This window comes from Salarias fasciatus, chromosome 1, assembly GCF_902148845.1.
Source record: "Salarias fasciatus chromosome 1, fSalaFa1.1, whole genome shotgun sequence".
NCBI classification, from domain to species: Eukaryota; Metazoa; Chordata; class Actinopteri; order Blenniiformes; family Blenniidae; genus Salarias; species Salarias fasciatus.
In genome coordinates this window covers 18,914,332-18,930,315 of record NC_043745.1, presented here as the reverse complement: position 1 = coordinate 18,930,315, position 15,984 = coordinate 18,914,332, and the positions used below count along the sequence as shown (strand labels likewise).

General features: G+C 41.1%; 1 protein-coding gene across 1 annotated transcript in view; it reads right to left on the bottom strand.

Annotated features, from left to right (window-relative positions):
- The window catches only part of LOC115388994 (CUB and sushi domain-containing protein 1-like), a 270,349-nt gene that overhangs the window by 20,758 nt on the left and 233,607 nt on the right, over positions 1–15,984 (bottom strand). Inside the window, exons 53-60 of the mRNA XM_030092348.1 lie at positions 14,790–14,963; positions 12,726–12,899; positions 12,269–12,442; positions 10,191–10,379; positions 8,661–8,837; positions 6,139–6,324; positions 1,099–1,275; positions 508–687 (exon numbers count right to left, since the gene is read on the bottom strand). Coding sequence (XP_029948208.1) covers positions 508–687; positions 1,099–1,275; positions 6,139–6,324; positions 8,661–8,837; positions 10,191–10,379; positions 12,269–12,442; positions 12,726–12,899; positions 14,790–14,963 — 1,431 coding nt within the window. The remainder of the gene's footprint in view (positions 1–507; positions 688–1,098; positions 1,276–6,138; positions 6,325–8,660; positions 8,838–10,190; positions 10,380–12,268; positions 12,443–12,725; positions 12,900–14,789; positions 14,964–15,984) is intronic.

Sequence of the window (15,984 nt, the reverse complement as noted above, 5' to 3'; positions counted from 1 at the left end):
CACATGTTCAGCTTGCCACGCCTCTCTTTACTTAAATACACTTAACTTTTTAATTGTAGTTTTATCAGTGTTTTGTTACCTGAACTACTTTCTCAAGGAATGCTCTCAATAAAATAAAAAACACTGGTCGACCCGCTAGTTTCAGTGGGAAAGGGGTATAGGTGAGGGCGGGATACACCCCGGAGAGGTCGCCAGTCCATCGCAGGAGAGACATACAGTGCTGCAGACTGACATTCATCCCCACGGGGAAGTCATGATATGAGGCTGTGGGAGGAAACAGGGTACCAAGCAACGCCAGCACAGAGAGAACATGCAAACTTGCACAGAAAGGCCCTTAAGCCCAGACTTTAACTTTGACATATTCTCACTACTCTACTATCAGGCCAAAATAAAAAAAAAAAAGATCTCAAATAGCTGAAACATTATTATGTGACTAAAACTGAAAAATACATACTCAAATGTAAAGGGAAAAAATACAATGTGAAGTATTATTTCTCCTCATCATACCTTTACAGCTGGGCTTGGTTTGGTTCCAGGTTCCTTCTTTGGTGCAGCGCAGGACGCTGCGTCCAGGTGGGTCCATTAGGTGACCTGGGTTACAGCGGTAGGTCACTGTGTGGTTGAAATTAAACTCGTTTCCCAGATAGATCCCATTTGCGACTGGCCCGGGGTCGCCACAGCTGATCACTGGAAGAGACAGAGATATTAAAGGAAATCATACTGTCTGTACAAGCATTTCTCAGGAGGTGATTTTCCAGTAAGCCTTCAGCAGTCGAGCCAGACATCAGGCTGCACAACTTCCGGACACATCAATCTTCTTCGGTCCCATTTTTTTTTTTCCCTCTACCTATGGATTACTGCACTTTCTTACAAATGCTGATTATTTTCCTTTTCTCTGCCTCCTACTCAGCTCTCTCACAGACCGCCTTCTGTAACTTTATGTCTACTTCATTTCATCCACCTCCAACCTTTTTTTTCCCCAAACGTCTGTCGGCCTCTGTTAAACTCTATAAGTTAAATCCTCAGACACAACAAACTTAACCTTGCGCGGTCCTAAACTTGCACAGCAGCTGTTTGCCCAGAGCAGGGGGATTCTACCTGTACAGTCAGGCGGTTGTCCAGTCCACGTCCCATTAGTCGTGCAGTGTCTGGTGGTCAGGCCTGATGTTTTGAAGCCTTCCCAGCATGCATAGGCCACTGAGCTGCCAAAGGTGATGCCATCGCTGAAGACGATTCTGCCGTGAGCCGGGGTGCCAGGGTTACCGCACGATACCGCTGCGGAACGAGGAAATACCAATCAGTGTTGATTAACCGCAGCGATCATATCAGCGTGAGCGGCGCTGTCTTCCTGTCACTCAGGCCTGATCAGCTGTGGGCCGCAATAATGAAATGATCACTGGAGTCAGCTGGAAATAACAAAGTATGTCCTTGAGGTACTGAGGCTGATTGATGACTAAAGGTTGTTGGACCGATTCCCAGCACTGAATGGCAGATGTACGGTATCATTGTGCGCTCAAGGCGAACAGGAAGCTGGTAATGTATCTTCTGCACCAACGACCACTGCCAAAGTGGCACTTAAACCTTAAAATGCACCGAGACAGGGTATTATCTGGTGTTGCTTATTGTGAGGAAAATACAGCATGTTATGTTTGCCAGAAGGTTTGTAGCGCTGAACAATTGGGAGAGAGAGAGAGAGAGAGTAAAAAAAGAAGCATTTGTCATGCAGCAGGGATGTGAAGTTAATTATCAGTCAGTTCTTGTGGACAACATCCTTCTGGAGTTATCTGGGGGAGAACAAAGTCTCAAAGAAGGAACAGAAGGAAAACATAATTATAATTCCACATAGTTTGTATGTTTGACATTGCAGCCTCCAAAAAGACTTTGTTCACCATTGTGGTCCAATTTTTGTTTGACAACAAAAGAGAAGAAAGTATATATAAAAAAGTGTCGTAGTCAATTTTTATCCTTTCTGGCATCTTGGTCAATTAACCATAACAATTCAAATGAAAACATAAAAAATATATTTTCAATAACCTCCCATAAAAACCACACTTGTGGGATTGCGGGTGTTATTTTTACCAGCCGAGAGCTCGCTGTGTCTTGTAAAATATATAAAGGAATCAAAACACGGCAGGAACTCTTCTTTTGCACCCACCAAGAGAAATATACTACATGAAGATGGTGCTTCCAAAGGCAGTCCCATCCTGTGTTTGCGGTCTCTAAAGTGCCATGTTCAGACTACAATCAAACCAGAGTTTGTTCAGAGGCTTCTCCTGGGCTCTCAGTCCACTTTTTTGGTTCGCATGACAACTTCCACACTTTCGCTAGAGAGAGCAAGTGCACTAGTTTAAACTACATTAAACCAGTCAGAATGAGCTCATTCTATCACTGATGAGCTTTAATATTCACAACCGGTTGAACAGTTTTGATTACGTCAAGTAAGGGTTTTTATGATTAGACTAAAATCTTTTGTGGGAACCTCAACCATACAGTGTTTTCAGACAAGTCAAAGGTTATCTTTGCTTGCTTCCAGCCCATCTTTGTGTTGTTGGTTGTGATAAAAACCTGACAAGAGACCCCACGTGAATGCAGTCAGGAAAGGACTAGTGATCCATTGATCTTTGCTTTGCTGGCACAGCACATTAACACAACCGTCAGGAATTAGCAACCGACCCGGCACTTTTCACTAATAAGATCATGACGGCTGGCGGCCCTTAACAATCAAACACCTCTTGATGGGATACATTAGGTAGAGTCCTCAAAAGCCTTGTCCAAGCTGTGTGTGTGTGTGTGTGTGTGTGTGTGTGTGTGTGTGTGCATACGCTCGCCAAAGAATGCAGCATGGACATACCATGCCAGAAAGTTTACCTTAGAGTGGTGGATGGAGAATATTTGTGTACACGTGTGTGTGTGTGTGTGTGTGTGTGTGTGTGTGTGTGTGTGTGTGTGTGTGTGTGTGTGTGTGTGTGTGTGTGTGTGTGTGTGTGTGTGTGTGTGTGTTGGGGGGTACAGTTTGCCTTTGAGTGTGTCTGGCTGTGTGTATGGATTTCTTTGTGTTTGTGTCTCAGTGATAGATGTCTCAACCTTTCTGAATCAGCTTTTAACTACTATTAGCTTAATGAAAAACAACTGTGGACAGACATAAATAATTAGTATTACACAACCACAGACACTGGCACACAGACACACACACGCTAAAAATGTGTGTGTGTGTGTGTGGGGGGTGGTGGAAGGTAAAAGTAGCAATAAATAGTCAAAGATGCTGTGTGACAATGTTACTTTCAGGGGCATATTGTTCATTTTGGCCATTGAAGGAAAAAAAAAAGGCATACTGTAATAAAAGAATAGATTTTTTAACAGTATCGTCATATTATTTTGTTGAAATTTTGACAGATCTGGCATGAGATATGAGAAAACTATCTTGATGTGAACATCCTAACAGTATAAAATATAACCATCATCTTTGTTGGATTAATTTCAAGAAAGATGTGAATTGATGGAGCTCTGAAAATTAGCAGCTACACCCGGTTTACAGTATTTCTCCTCTCAGACACAGTTTGTTCAGAATAAATGGCTATTCACAAATAAGCTGCTTTGATTTCCAAAATACTGCCAAAACCCGTCTTCATCATAGTGACATCTGACAATACATACTTAGCAGCTGTAATAGTGGAAATATTAGCTGTATATGTGTGATGGTTATAATTGGCCACTCAGCTTGTTAATAAATATTTAATTGGATATTAGCTGTGCGAGATTGCATATCTGTTAACACTGACATCAAATCCATAATATTGAGATGTAATTCAATAAGATGCACATTATTTAATCATTTAAATTTTGCTGTGTGGCTAATAATAACGTGTGTTTGACAAACTCAGAAACCAGATTTGTCACAACTTGAAAAAAACTCAGGTTTTGTACCAGAACACTGATCTGCTTAATGATCCACCAGCTTCTGCAGCATCAGACCTTAATGTGTCTCATTTTCTCAAACTTACTGTCACATGTTACTGTTGGAACTGAAATAAAGGTATTCTGAACAGCACTAAATATAATTCGATATTCAAGAGAAGCAGATCGTGTTTGAGGGTTACTGGAAGGATGAGAGGAAGAAAGTAAGAACGTATGAACCACAAATCTGTTTTGATCTCCACTAATTTAGTCATAACCTCATCTGAGAAGTCGTCAGAGCTTCAAAGAAATGTAGTGGAGAGCCCAATATTTAGATAATGAATAGTACCACACAGAAATGCTCAAAGAATTTGTTGTCAAGTAAAGTGCATGAGTAAATGTTATTTTCTGCTGCAGCAAACTTTGCCATGTGAGGGCGGCAGTTTATTTGAACATGAAGGATAATGTCAGATTAGATCACAACTGGTGGATAACTGTGCGAGTCTACTAACAAACAAGCACGGTGGATCTATGAGGAGATTTCTTATTGTTTTTAACTCTTAATCTGTCAGGTGGTTACGTAAACACCTCAACAGATCAGAAGCCGCATCTCAATTTAATCTGTACTGGGGCTGTAAAATGATAGCATCATTGAAGACGCCAACAAATCCACAATTTGACTTTCGTTTCAGTGCACAATATATGACTTCATCCTCAAAATGGTTAATATTCATCTAAAATCAGCATCAACATGTGACCTAGTTTTATGCCTGAAGGTGGTTTTTTTTTCATTATTGTGGCCTTTATTGTTTTCACGGTTCTTTTTTTGGTACGCTGTTCATGACCTGATGTATTACAGCCGCACAGTAATGCGGAGTAAACACTGCTAATGCGTGACTCATTCGTCCTCCACCCATCCACTTCCTCCACTTACTCCTAAAGCAGCCCATATATCTCAGTGAATCTAAAATCTGCGTAAGAAAACAGTGGAGTTCATGTCAGCAGTGTTTTATTCAGCCAAAATGTCTTGGGTGGGAATAGGGGAGGCAGCGCAGGTTGCGGCTCAGGATTCCAGTGTCTCTACAGCACCATGGGGACCCACTTTAATTTCCCCTAAATTCCTCTGGGTTTCAGGAGTGTCTTTGAAAACTGCTGTTGTATAGGATGCACTTTATTAGCACAGTGCTGCAGAAGATCCAGCTCAGTCAGTGAGAAGTGACACACTTCAATCCTTTGTATCTGGGACACACAAATATAAACATCCACACACACAGACACACTGCAAGTTGAAACTCCGCATTTTTTTTTTTCCTACATAAAGTGCTTGTTCCATAAACTTCTTCCATTATGTGAATTTAAAAGCTGCCTGTGGAGTTACAATTATGAATTTCTGAATATATTAAATCACCAGTTACAGCAAAACAACCCTATAAACTGTTTATTTTTGTGTTGCTCCAAAATTCTAGACTGCAGTAGTTAGTGCATGAAAAATCACATGAAAAATGAGAAGTTACATTAGAGCTCAATTCCATTCGACACAAATACCATGCGCTTAGCTGAGAAACTTAATTAAACTTACATTTTACTTTAAATTGTGTGCTTCATGAGGTATTGATCTATGTTTTTATAATTAGTATCCATAGTAACATAGCCCTATTTTATCTAAGGAAGAGATTAGACTGTCAAAATTGTGAGATGATTAATTTTCATATAAAAAGCTGAATAACAAGTCTATATTCCAAAAATGTACTGCGAGTTTATGCACAATTTGTACAAGCTTAATTCATCGCAATGTTTATTTTTGCAGCAGTGTTTTACAGAATCTGGGTTGGGACCCAAAGGTAACCTCAGATGAGACAGAGATGACTTGATATCAAAACGTATGATGTTTTCAGAGCAGACAGATCAGCGTGATGCCATGTTGTCACATCCAAGTCCCTCGTATACAGCAAGCAACAGCCTTTTACTATAAAACAGGGTCAATAAAGCATTTCTTATAAATAGAACACAGTGTGCAGCAGCCCATAAATATCTATATTGACTGGAGAAGAGAAAAAAAAATCTCAACTTAAATTCTCATTAGCACAATACCCAGTGGTGTGACAGGAAAATGAAGGTTGTGTGTGTGCTGTTTGAAGTTTGGGCTGCACTGTGGACGTCTAATTCTTTCATAATATTTCGCAGGTCAGCCTTGCATGCTCTCACAGGATGATTCAGGTAATCGGTCACTGGATCATGTCCTACCCTGACAGACGGGCTGCGTGCCGCTCCAGGTGCCGTTGTGAAGGCAGGTCCTCTCAGCTGAGCCCATCAGATTATACCCCGCCTCGCAGCTAAAACGCAGGAGGCTCTTGGTTTTGAACTCCTCCCCTCCCAGGCGGGCACCATGGGGTGGGATTCCCGGGTCTCCGCAGATTCCAGCACTCACACCTATAGCGAGTGGAAAGACATAAAGTTAACGTACCAGAGTTTACCAAAGGTTGACACCTGCGCACCACTAAAACAAGCCAGCCCCCCCCCCCCCGCAGTGTCCTCACTGACGAGACACAGAGCCACACACTGAACTACAGCAGCTTGAGCAGAAATATCAATATAGCTCAGACAATTCAAATTTCAAACACTTCTTTGTGTCGTCTGGAACGTTTCGGTGGTTAGAATAAATAAATGTTATCGGATTGCCTCTCGCTGGGATCGCTGTGCTAAAAATGTATGCATGCTTTCATATAGGAGGTCAACTATATCGACTTAAAACTGCACCGATGGAGTTTTTTTTTTTTTCCCCTTCGTCGTTTCCTGACAGCGACACACATACACACACGCGTGCACATTCCCATACAGGCAAACTTTGTAGAACAGCTCGTTGCATTTAGGCGATACCAAATTGTTCTAGCATTAAAGGCACTGAGCGTGTCACAATTTTAGCAGCTTAAATTCCATCGGTGGGGATTTGTGAGTTTAACAGGCTGGAGTTCCAAATGCGGCGTCTTGCATCTCAATGAGGTCTTCAGCTGCAGGATGGATTCTACCCTGCTGAGTGTTCTGTTTTGAGGCCAGCAGAGTAAGCTTATTGCATTTCAGCTGTTGAGACAGTTGATGCTGAGTTTGGAAATGATCAGTTGTACTGTTGTGGGATCTGCGTAAGCCTACTGTAGAGCGGCACTTACGTACAACCCGAGAGGGAAACCACGACTCCCCTACCTCTATGTTCCTGTCTGCTTTGTGCTTATATTTAATGTATTTATGGTATTTTGCCAGGATTACTTGTCAAAACATTATTGCCAGCTGATGGCAGATCTGTTTTCAATACAATGCAAAAAAGCCTGCAGTTCACACTGAAAATTTAGTTCAACAAAGAAATCAAATTTCTTCTCAGCTTTTCTCTTTTGTGGGAAACACCCTGGAACAGATGGGCAGGAGAAAGCAGCACGTCGAGGTCATGTTGGTTTTTATAAAGTTGGAAGGTAGGTCTGATCATATTCAATGACACAAACAGTTTGTTGTAATCTGTCGCTTATTAAATTGATTAACTCATTTTAAATCATATTGTCTCTTCTGGTTTTGACATTTCAGTTTGAAAAAGTGGAAATTAAAACACACATTCCCGTGCGAAATGCTTTTGCATCAACTGGAATCCACTTAATAAAAGTCAAATAATGATCGCCTTCAGCTTCAGAGCTGTCATTACCTGAACACAGTACTGATTCAAAATGAAAACTATATTTGCTGGATAATGTGGAAAACAGTGAGACATGAGAACTCCGTCTGTCAATCACAGCTGTCATTCCTACATCGAAGCTGTTATTTAGCACAGGAGCAGGCCATGGGTGACATTATGCCGTATGCCACGCTGAAGGTAAAGAAAGACGTCTTCATCGCTCTCTTACCTGAGTGGTCTTGCTCTGTCTTGTTGTGCCAGATGGGATGATACTATTTTTTGACAGCTGGACCACTTCTGGGTTTTGCACACTCACAAAACTGGTGGCACCAGTGAAGCTCTTACCTAAAGCTGTGACATTTGTCTGTTGTTGCTGTTTTGCAATTCACATTTGTATAATGAAAGGAAAAATAATCAATATAAGCGATTGTATTTTGGGGGAATTTTGAACTGAATTTTGATACAAATAATTGTTCTGCTGATTTTCACTTTTATAACGATAAAGCAAAGAGCAGTGTGAAAATATATTCATACATACTAATGCATTCTATTTTGTATACATGTATTATGAGATTGAATTTATGCAAGTACATTTGAGCTTGTTCTATTTTGTATTCATGTCGTTCATCTCATGTTTTATGTAATGTTTTATACATATTTATTGATGACTGCAACTGAAACCTTTCATTTTTGATAATCTATATTTTCCATAGCAAATATGGAGTTATTTGCATACCTGTACATAAAAACAAGATTGGATTCCCAACGGTCAACATAAGTTTTATATTTGCATTAATGACTCCTTGTAGTTTTGCTTTTACTTGTACAATTTTTTCCCCCAAATGAATTAACATGATTTGAATGATTTGCATGTGATTGATGGAAGATTACTGAGCCAATGTGACAGCCAGAAAAAAATACAACAATAAATATTTCCAAACATCCTTGGTAAGTGGCGGATTTATTTCTTTTATTTAACAGCCAACATATCTGTCAATTTGTAAGTCTGATCTGAAAATGCATCACCGTGCACATTTCCATAAATGCATACCCTGGCTTTCATACTACCCACTAAACATACATGAAGCTTTATGAATTAATCGGGCTTTACCCGTGCAGTACGGTGGGGCTCCACTCCACGACCCATCCTCCTGACAGTGGCGAGTAGCGTTGCCGACCAGCAACCCACCGGGCAGACAGGAGTACTGCAGCACGGAACCGTACGTCCAGCTGTGGGTTCCAGACACGACCGCATTAGGGGGGACACCGGGGTCACCGCAGGAAGTCGCTGTGAAGACAGGAGACGAGGGAGGGAGTGAGTGTGTGTGTGTATTATGTGTGTGTGTTAAAGAGCTTAAAGAAAGAAAATGTACTGTACGATCAAAACGATTTAAAAGTGATGCCAAAAAATACAACAAAATTAGGGGAGTTGGACGTTAATCATCACATATGTAGGCAGTCCTGACACATCTGCAATATGTACAGTTTAGCCTTTATATATGCAATTCCCCTAGCCGTGCTTACACTGTATGTCAGTGTACAATCAGACCACTGTAGCGTACTTTTATTGAGTTTAATTGCTTGAGAGAGAGAGAGAGAGAGAGAGAGAGAGAGAGAGAGAGAGAGAGAGAGAGAGAGAGAGAGAGAGAGAGAGAGCGAACCAATAGCTCCTCTCAAATTAAAACACTGAAAGAAAATTTTTCCCTCTAGACTGTGCAGAAAAGTAGGAGAAATCTTTCCAAAGTGTCAAAGCAAAAGACATCTGTGGGAAAATAAAATGGTTTTTTTTCTTTCTTCAATTTTAGAGAAATCTATGTTTTACGGCACACCGGTTTCTGGAGGACATAGATATGAAACTGCTCACGATTTTCTATTTCTGCCAAATGACTTGTCCTCCGATATCTCCCTTTACCCCCAAATTGTATTACTCTATCCTCTCCTTGGCCCTCAGTCATCACCTCACTCCTCCCAAGTTTTCGATAAGACCTTGTTTCTGGAATGTAATGCTCGATGCACAGACGCAAGTGTCTCACCGTGTCTGCCCCGTCCTCCCAATCTTCCTTTACCTCTCTGGAACAGGCTCCTCCATCTCAGCTTCTGTTCATCTCTGTGTTCTGTCTATATCTGAGAATCAGCCTCCTTCTCCATCATTCCCTCCTTTAATCTCGATGTTTCTATCAGCCAGAGTAGCTTTCCAACAGGAGCACCTATTGCCTTAGGAGGCAGATGCTAACTTCTGTGTGTGTACACGCACCCACACACAGACACACACAAACTGAAACCTTTAAGCTGCTTTCTTTCTTTCATATTTCTTCCCTCTTTTATGATTACTTCTCTCCCGTTTTCCCTCTCGAACCCTCTCCTATTCTCTCGGTGTCATCTTCTCTTCCTCCCAGATGCTCTTCAAATCATTCACTCTTTAAATGGCTTTTTCTAACAAACAAAGAAAAAATAAATAGGAATCATCCCGGCTGTGACAACTTTTTGGAACAAAAGAAAAAAAAATAAAATAAAAAGTTACCTGTTCACAAAAGGACAGATGTTTTCATCAAAAAAACACAGACTGGTGTATTTTCCTCCATTTGTCTTCCGAATTGGTTTTGCACTGCTTTTCAAATCCCTAAAGTCGCCACGTTCATACCTAGACACCGAGGGGTTGGTCGGTCCCACACTCCATCATGCTGGCATGTGAGCAGCGCGGATCCCAGAAGGTAGAAGCCTCGTTTGCAGTGGATGGCCACAGTTACGCCGTAGCTGAAGACTTCTGGGTAATGCAGGCCGGACTGGCGAACACCGTTCTCCACATGGCCGGGGTCGGAACAGTTCACCACTGCACAGGAGGGCAGAAGAGCTCATTGGGACTGGTTTGCTGCATGTTCTGTTTGTCAATGGTCAGCTGGGATGAGCTGCAGTGCTTTCAGTCCCAAATCTGTATAAATAAGTTGTAGTTTGAAAGTAAATGGATGGAAAGCTCGGAAACAGACAACAACACTGGCTACATTTCACTGAAATAGCAGTAATACCGTTCACCAAAGAGAATAATGGAGGACAGAAAGGCCCATGTTTAAGTGAATGTACCTAAAATCCCTAACGACTTAAATAACAGGTGTTTCAGAAATGTTTCAGTAATTTCTTTATTTCTTTTATAATAGAGGCTCACTCACTTCTAAAGTGTGTGGTACGCGGAGCTTTTGCAAATAAATTACTGATTTTTTTTTTTTTTTTTTTTAGCAGAAAATTGTTATTATGCCATGAAAAGACTTAATATGGTGCATAAATTTCACACTCATTTCGGCGCGCATGAGCTGAAAACACAACAGAGCCAAACTCAGTGGCTCTCAGCAGGATGAAGGTGTGCCATCTCAGAGCAACTATGAGAAAACAGGATGCAGCTGAATCTCAATCTGTTTCATATTCATATGACTCTTGCTGCTCTGACCTGTCTTCTCTAAACTGCTCATTTGTCAGAGCTCACTCTGTTTCTGGAGTTCTTTGTTCTCTGGTCCCTTCTCGTCTTTGTCTGTCTTTTCGCTGGGTGCATGCCAGTCCAATGGGAGTGCAGTTTGATTTTCTGCATGTCACAGGGGAGACTGACGTTCACTCAAATTCAAGTCCGTGGGGGAGAACCCCTTGTGTGTGCGTGTGTGTGAGATTTTGGACACCCTATGGGAACAAAGAAAGTTTCAGTCTTGTAATTGACAGCTGCTGCTGTGAGGGAGAGGCAAAAAGGGAGAAAAGGGGGGGAGCGAGAGAGAGAGAGAGGGGGGGGTGTAAAGCAGAAAGTTGGAAAAATGGAAAATGCAGGCAAGCAAGCGAGGACAAATCCCTTCAGTGGGTAACCCATGTGAGCAACTGCGTTGTATCGATCTGCTCTTATGACTAAGCAAAATGTGTGTGTCTGCGTGTGTGTGTGTGTGTTTTAGTGTATTATCGCTGTGACACTACCAGGGGCCTGCAGAGGGTTTGTAGTGTAACGATCACGCATGGTTAGCAGAGGATGAGAACACGTCTCTGGACACGTATCCAGCTGTGTGGGTGTGCACATACGAATTTGTTGGCTTAAGAAAGACACAAACACATGCACCACACTGTGTGTGTGTGTGTGTGTGTGTGTGTGTGTGTGTGTGTGTGTGTGTGTGTGTGTGTGTGTGAGGTTACACCACAGTTATTTAGCTTTTGGTTTTGCAGTCTTTTGGCAGCAGATTTGGACAAATATGATTCATTTCCTATAATGTAACGGGGAGAAAATCCAGTCAAATGCTGAGTGTATTCTGAAACCAAAATTAACACACAATGCAGCCTTTATCATATTACCTCATGATTAATTGTAACGATCACTTGTTGACGGAATCAATATATTATTTCCTAAATGCAGTAATATTACGAGCATGTAGTTAGTCTTGTCCATGTTATATATCAGATTGATGCACCAGATAGTCGGTTTTACCTCTGCACTGTACTTTGTATTTTGTGCACCATTGTTGAAAAACACCTCCAGAAAACTGGGGCCACTTCCAGTCTGAAACAAAAACTGTGCTGCAGCTGACTTTCCTCAAGTTTATTGTAAGGTGGACTGTATATAGAAAGGCAAATTTAAAGGCCTTGCTACTGACATGGTACTACTTCAGCTTATGTGCTTTGAAGAAGTGATTCAACAGAATCAAAACATTTCCAGGTGGAACATCAGTGTAACTTTGCGTTAATGAATGGGACTGTGACCTTTGCACACGGGTAGCGGGCTGCTCCACTGGCCATTGAGTCGGCACTGAGCGCGGGCATTCCCACTGAGGATGTAACCCCTGTTACATGTGAAGTTGACTACATCGTTGAGGTTGAACTCGCTCCCGTTGGTCCGCCCATTGGCTGGGTTGCCTGGGTGACCGCAAGTAATCGCTGAGGAAGAGGAGAGAAACACAATGATGAGTTTGAGGTGAAGAAAAACGTACTATAAGCATATTTTCTCCAATTTTCTACTTTTTTTTCACAACTACAATGCAGCAGAGATTCTACAATAACGTAATTATTCATGAGTGAATTTCATTTAAGCAGACAAACGTGATGCAGTTGCCTTATGAATGAATTACCATCATTATATACAGTAATAATTATACACCATGGCCACTCATCAACCTGATTAGCAGCACCTACACTGGGAATCCTTTCAGAAAGCACTTACGGACGCAGACAGGTGTTGTTCCAGACCAGCGATGGTCTTGCTGGCAGATTCTGACGGACGTCCCAATTAAGCGATATCCCAGCATGCACTGGTACACCACAGTGTCACGGTAACTGGAGCCATCTCCACTAATGTGACCGTTGACGATGGGATCCGGGGAGTCACAGTGGCCAGCTAGAAACGACAAAATCACAGAAATTAATACTCATAATTCTGTCTCTTGAAAAGGTGCTGAAAGCCTTTTATTATTCCTGCACTTAAGACTCTAAAATATGTTCTAAAGTACTGCTCCAATCCTGCAACTTTCCAGTGAAGTACAGAGGCTGCTACAGTGCTTCAACTAGTAAATGTATGTCAATTAAAGTCATCAGTGGACGAGTCAATCGATGGTGAAAGACTTCTCTGAGCATGCAGCAATCACTGACGCATGCACTGTCTGCTTTATAACTGCACATTTAAAGGAGTTATTCACAGTTTTTATGTGGCCTTGAAGTAGCACATCCTTTCATGATATTTTAGAACTGGGAAACACAAACTGCGGAACTCGCCTTGAAAGCTAAATTTTTGAAAATCATTGGATTATGATCAATAGCGTTTCTACAGTAAAAGGTGCTATCATTCACATTTCACAGTCAATGCTGCTTTGTCTCTGTGTCCCCTGAAGTCACTCAAAGATGATTATTGATCAGATTGATTAGGTAGGGTTTTCCAAAATGATTTTATATATTTCTGAATGATAATAAATAGAATAATACTGGCAGATATACATGATACATAAAGAGCTGTTAGCCGGACCATTTGTTTGTTTGAGTGCTGATTATTTGCAGGTCGTGGGGTTTAGAAGAGCAGAGTGTCACACGGAGCTTTCAGCTGTCGGGCTCCTCTCATGTGAAATCAGCTGCTGTTACCACAGTAAGGTCAGATTTAAAAGATTCCTGTTTGATAAAACTTATAGTTATCCCTGGTTCTGGCCAATGTGGAGCCCTTTCCAGTTGAGCTGTTTTAGGTTTGGACCGCTGTGGATCCTGCTTTTTGGCACTGGGCTCCTCTCAGTTTCTCACTCTCCATACATTATAATGTCCTCTTTACATGTCACAGCATCCTGTCTGTAATCTCTCCTGTAATCTGTGTGCTCTTCTCTTTTTCTCATTTTTTTTCCTTTCTGTAAATTTTTTTAGTATCATTCAAAATGAATCTTCCATTACAAACCTGATAAACATTTTTCATCAGGACTGCCAAAAGGAATTCAAGATAGATTTGATGTTTGCTGATGTTTGAGACTTTAGGAAAATCTATCCTTTAAAAAAGCTACAAACTCAATAATTGAAATAATTCCAAATGATTGGAAAAGTTAAAACTCTGCAATAGCTGCTGTAACAGGAACTGTCCTTGACATATATTATTTCTATAGAATGTTAAAACTTGCAGTACATCACATGAAATTCTATGAGAAATGAAAAAAAAAAGAGTTTTTGTTCTGATATGAAGGGGTGTGCACTCCTCCTGGTTAAATGAATGCTTTCCCTGCACATAATTTCAAGGGGAAAGACCTAAAGAACACATGGAACGAAGCATAAAGAGTATGCTGGAACGTACAGTACAACCACTTGCAAATGAGGTCTTTGTGAAACGTCCTTGATGGACGTCCAAAGCCCAACTCTGCCCTTCCTTTGCAACTTGTCTGTTATAGCAATACCACAACTCAGGGGAGATTTTCCATTCCACTATATCTCGTAATACACTTTGTACATAATTGAATTTGAATACTGTGTTAGAAACATTTCGCCCTACAGTCGACTACGCTGTAAAGAAAGAGTGTTGAACTCTGTATCTTGAAGAGAAATGTCAAGAAAAAAAAAAAAAACCTCACAACAGACTTATGTATGATGAGGCAGGCTCAATTATTAAGCTTTTCCCTTACAGATAAATATACTTTATTTCCACCAACAGTGCCACTTTTGCGATTTTATTAAGTCCCACAACTCAACCTGCTGAATGTACTTCAATTACTGATCAATCACTTATTTAAAACACAACACATCTTATTGACTGGATGGATCTTACCTAGACACCTGGTTTCTGCGCCGCTCCACAGCCCGTTAGCGCCACACTCCCTGACATGTGACCCCACCAGGGTGTAACCATGGTTACACATGAAGATTGCAGTTGCTCCGAATGTTGTCAGTGTCCCCAGTTTGGTGCCAAAGGGTGGAGAGGGAAGCTCGCCGCAGGAGATGACTGAATGAGAACATGAAAAGAAAACCACAGAATGACGTGAGATTAGAAAATAGAACACATAAGAGGGAAACTGTTACAAACAATATTTATCAAGTCAAATGTGTTTCTCGGACTATGATGCTCACTGAAAGCAAAAGTACATTTCTCAAAATTTATTCTACTAAATTGGATTTACTACGTCACTTTGATACAGCATCTTTTATTTGTCGTTAAAGATTCCATCAAATGGAAAAGTTTTTAGTCTATAGCCATGAAGATTGGACTCATTGCTCATTTATGAATTGATCTGTGTAGATACTTGTAAACAGATTTATTGATTAAAATGAAATCCCAACATTTTGTAACATGTATAGACCCCACTGGCCTGGAACACACCGGCCATTCGGGAAACCTCCCGATGGCCACCCCGCCCCTGTTCGGAGTTGTTCGCGGGAGGAACAAGCCGCTTCTGCGGCTTCTGCTTCTGCGATGGTCGCTCCCGCTGCATGTCACTTCCTAAACAATGCTCTGTGCATGCGCGGCTCGAAACAAGAGCGCGCATCGAGGCGGCGACTCGACATGATATGTCATCACGCAACAGCGGTCCCACGTGGCTTTTGATTGGCATTATGACTGCCCAATCACGAGTTGGAACCATACAATTCTGATCCTCCAGTATACCTTTGAGTGTTTGTTTACTGTAGAGGTGCCTGGTGCTGCTAATGTGAAACATTTTATACAGTTATTTATTTTGAAAGTTGTTTGTTATTGTATGGGCAGCAGGTGCAAATGTGAAACATTTCATACAGCTATTTATTTTGAGTCTATTTTTATTATGTTATTTATTATTGTTATTTATTTAAATTTTTTACTTTATCCCCACACACATTTTTCTCAAGTTCTATGTTGGAGTTATTTCAGTTGATGTTATTCAAGCATAAATGTTGAAAATTCCGAAGTTTTGACTATTTTTTTAAATATACAAAATAACTTTAATTACCAAATGCATATCCACCCCCCCACAAAAAAAAAAAGTATCGAA